We start from the raw sequence: 5694 nt of genomic DNA on the forward strand, positions 1-5694 counted from the left end.
CATCTGGTCATACGGACAAAGTGGCAAGAGAAACGAGTAATGTCCATAGGCGTAGCACACGGATTTCTTACATACTAGTCACACATTTAATACTAGGCTTATGAAGAATACAACTTATCGAACTAATACATTAAATTAATTATCGGGAATTCTGTCCCCTACACAAGCCCTAACATGCCGGCCCCGTTAAAAGGTCGTTACCTTTTAAATTATTTACAAAGAGTTATTTGTTATTCATGGGCAATGGGCATATTTTCGACAATGATCTTCGCGATATAGTTCCACTGGGTAAGCGCACTGACACTACACGTATCACATGATCCTTTCCTTCGTGGAGTTCGACAACTCGAGCTAAAATCCAGCGCAGTGGGGTAGTATTGTGTTCCACCAGTAAAACTAATGCTCCAATATCTATGGTTTTATCTACAGTGTTCTTCCATTTACATCGAGTTTGCAAATTTGTCAAATAGTCTCTGGACCAACTATTCCAAAAATGCTGCTGGAGTTGTTGAAGTCGTTCGTAATGAGATAAGCGAGAGATAACGGCGTTCTGGTAGTCGGGTTGTGGTAAACTTGCCAACGAGTCACCAATAAGGAAATGCGCGGGAGTTAAGGGTGCATAGTCGTTTATGTCGTTTGAGATTGGCTAAAAATGTAGTTGTGGCGTTAATGTGTGATTCATTATTTATTAAGTTATAGAGTTCGATAAAATAATTATTGGCCCCTACAAAGTTAGAACCATTGTCTGAATGTATGTTTGTTGGTTTTCCTCGTCTGGAACAGAACCTTTCCAATGCATTCAAAAAGCTATTAGTCGAAAGATCTTTAACCAGTTCGATATGTACTGCACGCGTGGCGAAACATACAAAAATGCATATGTAAGTTTTTACGGATTTGGCTCTACGCAGCGTACCCTCCTTTATGAATATAGGCCCTGCATAATCGATTCCACAATTTGAAAAAGGTCGTGAAGGCGTTACCCTTGCGGCCGGAAGGGAACCCATTAAAAATTTCGAAGGTTTCGGTTTTAGTCTAAAACATCTTATGCATCTACTAAGGTTACGTTTAACTGCATTTTTTCCGTTTATTATCCAAAATCTGAGGTGAATTATCGAAAGCAAGTTTTGAACTCCCGCGTGGAGATGTTTCATATGCTCATTCTGTGTTATTAAGTCAGTGAATTTATGTTTATACGGTAATATAATAGGGTGTTGTTCAAAATTAAATTGTGAATTTATTAAACGTCCCCCGACTCGAAGTATCCCTTCTGAATCGAGAAATGGGTTTAGATTCAAAATTTTACTATCGCTTGGGAGTTTTTTGCTTTTGAATAAGTCGGAAATTAACTTGGCCCTAGTTAATGCGGGACCGATCAACCCAAGCGGGTCAAAGATCTGCGAAATTTTCGAAAGGATAGTCCTTTTGGTAACACGGGATGGCTCGTATTTAATATTAACTGAGTATTTCAGAGTATCTTGTTTAGGATCCCAGCTAATTCCAAGAGTTTTTAGATGCTTATCTTCATGAGGTAGAATTAAATTGTCGTGATTTTCGTTACTGTTTGCTTGTAGGATACTATTTAAAACTATGCTACTGTTGAACGACCATTTTCTCAATTTAAAATTAGCTTGACTTAAAATATCGTCTAGTTCCCTATAAATTTGCAATGCATCTGTTTCCGAATCAATGCTAACCAACAAATCATCCATGTAGAACGAACGTTTAATTATTTCTGCTGTTCGTGGATACCTGTCTTTGTTGCGCTCGGCCAATTCTATCAAGCAACGTGTGGCTTGAAAGGGTGCACTCGATGTGCCATACGTTACCGTGTTGAGTTTATACACATTAATCGGATCATTAAGATTTGCTCGCCATAGTATCTTTTGGAAGTTCCGTTCTTCCTCATGAATTTTTATACATCGGTACATCATTTTGATGTCCGCGCTCAAAACAATTTTGCGAAGTCTTAGACGTATCAAAATTGAGTACAAGTCATCTTGTACTACTGGTCCTACCAAAAGCGTGTCATTCAGGGAAATTCCTGAACTTGTCTTGCAGCTTGCATCAAAAACGACGCGATACTTTGTGGTAATAGAATTCTTTAGTACCGCACTGTGGGGTAAAAAATAAGAATTGTTTGGAATAGAGATGTCCCTTTCAATGGGTCCTTGAAGCGTCATGTGGCCTAAGTTCTCATATTCCGTCATAAATTCTACGTACTGCTTCTTGAGGTCCTTGTCCTTTTCTAACCTTTTCTCTACATTTTTTAACCGTTTTAGGGCATTCGATTTGGAGTCACCCAGACTAAAATCTGTTTGATTATTGAACGGATACCTTACGACAAAACTGTTGTCCATGTCGCGGGTTGTAGTTTGATTAAAATATTCCTCACAATAATTTTCTTCCTTTGATAGGAATTTAACATTTTCAAACTCTTCAATCTGCCAGAATTTCGTCAACGAATCATTTAATGTTTTATTTGAAATACTAGTCGCAAGGTTGCACACTACTTTCCGACTTTGAGATTCTCTGCATATTAAATTGCCCGATATTACCCAGCCTAAAGAGGTTTCTTGTAACATTGGCAATCCCTTTCCTAATTTAAGTTTACCCGAACCTAATAGATTATAAAATATATCTACCCCTAATAAAACATCAATTTGTTTTGGTTCATTAAATTTTTCATCAGCTAGATTGATATTTGTTGGAATTTGAAGTACCGAACTGGGAAATCTAAATGAGGGTAGATTTTCGGTAAGAATGGGCAAAACCAAAAATGCTATGTTAGATTCATATTGGTTGAACCTGGATTTTATTTTCGTGTGCACTCGCTGATTAATCTTTGTGACAATTTGACTGATACCTGATAATGAAAGGTCAATTGTTTGGGGACTTAAGTTTAACTTTCTGCAGAAGTTTTCTGTCATTAAATTTGACTGGCTTCCGCAATCGAGTAAGGCATTGCATTTATGCCAATTTCCTTTTCTGTCTGAGATGAGAATGGTAGCCGTAGATAGTAGTACTTGATTTTTATCAATACCTAACGATGATAATGCCAAAGGATTGTTTTCCGTATCGTACGTGACCGCGTTACTTTGGCCGATTGTTAAAACTGTAGATTGTTTGGATTCTCCATACCTTCTCAATACATCGTGAGCCGAAGGATTAGATGGAGAACTGATCGATGATTCATGTTCAGTTAATGATGAGGAAGGTTCATTAGTGCTGCTGTTGCTAGAATTTTGAACATGTCCACTCCCTGAACGTTTCTCTATATGTAACGTGCTATTATGTTTTTGGTTGCATTTTTTGCAGCCTCTTGATCTACATTCCTGTTTCAGATGCCCTGGACGTAAACAGTTGCTACACAATTTATGTCTTCGAATTTCGTTATATTTGTTCGACACTGATAATTGGATAAAACGAGGACATTGATGAATGAAATGGTTTTCGGTGCAGATGTAGCACTTATTGATTTTTTCGGTCAAAGAATACGAATAATTCTTAAACTGATGTGATTCGTTTCTTTTCTCGTGGCCTTTGTTTTGCATTCTATCCCTATCATGTTTATTTGAATGTACGGTTGAGAAGCCGCGAACCGCTTCCAACGAACGACATTTTTCGGTTAAAAATTCCATTAATTGATCAACAGTCGGCAATTCAGTATTACATTGTTTCCGCTCCCACTCGTGATTAGTACTATCATCCAGTTTGTTTAATATTATCGGTATCAACAAAACATCCCATTGATCCACGGGTAATTTTAATTTTCCTAATGATGATTTATGTTGCTGAACTGCATCTATTAATTTTCTAATATTTACAGATGATCCTTTATTCGCGTTTGGTAAATTAAGAACTAAACCTTTAGCGTGAATGTTAATAACTGCCTTTTTATTCTCGTATCTTTTTTGTAACAGATTTAAAGCGATTGTATAATTATCGGGAGTTATGTCGAGAGAGTCTATGAGATTTAGCGCATCGCCTTTACAACATAATTTTAGATATAACAATTTTTCTGTTTCACTCAAGTCGGTTCTGCTATGGACTAAGGAATCAAATATGTTTTTGAAACTGAACCAAGTTTCATAATTGCCATAAAATGAACGTAAGCCTAAATCCGGTAATTTTCCTAGACCTCTTGGTGAATTTTGTTTTCCTAAATGAGTATTAGTACTATTTTGATTTTTGCTAATTGAATTTATTAACTGCTTTAATTCTGAAATTAAATTAAAGTAGGCTGATTCGATTTCAATCCGTTGTTCTTCTTCGTTTAAGCTTAAAAATTCTAGACGAGATTGTACTTTATCGAACTGATTATAGTCCTCCTCCACGTTCTTGAGGCGGATTTCTAATTGAACTGTTTCTTGAATATCTCTGTTTTCACGAAGGTACTGTTCAAAACGGGATAAACGTTTAGTTAAAATTCTGCGAGCGTGCAAAAGTTCTCTAAATTCATCGTTCTCGCTAAGAGACTCTGCTGAGCCTAGTTCCATTTCGGATCGTTTTGAAATTTTTTCTTTTTGAGCTCTCGTGGTCATTTTTAACTACAATTGATAACGTGTCGTTAAAATAAATCAATTTACGTGATTCAAACAGAGGTACGACTGGAGAAATTAACTAGTTTCGACTTCTTTAATGTGCATAAATCGAGCATAAATGAAAGTAAATAAGTCGTATCAATCTCATCCAACTAACGACCATTTAAGGTATCAAATGGAAATCGGGATTATGAGGTTATGCAAATTCAAAGAGGAAAAATCGTGATAAAAAGGAATTGACTCACCGGGATTGTTTCTTGCTCTCCTTGGGATCCACCGTTCTACTCCTTATTCCGCTTTCGATGTCCTATGTTCCACAGGTTCTGATCCAGTCCCGTGATATCCGGTTCGAAGTGACCAAAAATGTTTAATCCGGCTCGAAGGACCAAAAATGTTTAATCCGGCTCGTAGGACCAAAAATGTTGATCCGGCTCGTAGGACCAAAAATGTTGATCCGGCTCGAAGGACCAAACTGTTTATTCGTGGATCGTGGTACCAAGATGTTGATTAGACATGGCCTAATTCTTGATACGTCTAGTAAGCAATGGACTGGATGCTTGCGAAGGACCACCCTGAGTTCGCGGTCTCAGAGACACCGTGTTCGTGCAAATGAAAACAAAACCCTTTTCTAACGGTAACAAAGGTTTATTATTCACTAACAACTTCGAGTAATGTAGCAAAGAAATAACAACTTTTCGTGACAAGTTAATTAGTGTAGTAATTAACCGTGTATAGGAACCGTGTGTAAAGTAATCGCGTACGAGTAACGTGCAAAGTACGGAGTTAAGGGTCGACGGAGACGCACAAGAAGAGAGAGATTTTTCTTCTTGCAAAATCTTAAATACTAAAGTTAATGGTAACCGTACATAGGCGTACCAGAAACTAAGAGGTCATCATCGGCGCTTCTTCTAGATTTGTCCTTGTGACTTGCCTAACTTTAACAATATAATTGGGTTTTATTGGAGGGCGTTTATGACCAGCATCGAGAACGTGTCTAAATTCTAGTACGCACAAAAGGTCGGCGAGGAGTTTTATTACACAGTTAGTCTAAGATCAAACAAAATGCGAATCAACATCTGGTCATACGGACAAAGTGGCAAGAGAAACGAGTAATGTCCATAGGCGTAGCACACGGATTTCTTACATACTAGTC

General features: G+C 37.5%; 1 protein-coding gene across 1 annotated transcript; it reads right to left on the reverse strand.

Moving 5' to 3' along the window:
• Positions 1–223: 223 nt before the first annotated feature.
• LOC136418876 (uncharacterized) lies at positions 224–4496 on the reverse strand. The gene is made up of 3 exons (XM_066405101.1): positions 3671–4496; positions 1458–3346; positions 224–646 (listed from the first exon to the last, which is right to left on the reverse strand). The coding sequence occupies exons 1-3, from the start codon at positions 4494–4496 to the stop codon at positions 224–226; spliced, it is 3138 nt and encodes a 1045-aa protein (XP_066261198.1).
• Positions 4497–5694: the final 1198 nt, after the last annotated feature.

This window comes from Euwallacea similis, unplaced genomic scaffold (genome assembly GCF_039881205.1).
Source record: "Euwallacea similis isolate ESF13 unplaced genomic scaffold, ESF131.1 scaffold_41, whole genome shotgun sequence".
Classification (NCBI taxonomy): Eukaryota; Metazoa; Arthropoda; class Insecta; order Coleoptera; family Curculionidae; genus Euwallacea; species Euwallacea similis.

Coding starts and splice junctions, on each gene's coding strand:
- LOC136418876 (XM_066405101.1), bottom strand. CDS start 4,496: ATGGAACTAGGCTCAGCAGAGTCTCTTAGCGAGAACGATGAATTTAGA. Junction 3,347..3,670: donor CGAGTGGGAGCGGAAACAAT/GTAATACTGAAT, acceptor GTTTACGTCCAG/GGCATCTGAAACAGGAATGT. Junction 647..1,457: donor AAGATACTCTGAAATACTCA/GTTAATATTAAA, acceptor CTACATTTTTAG/CCAATCTCAAACGACATAAA.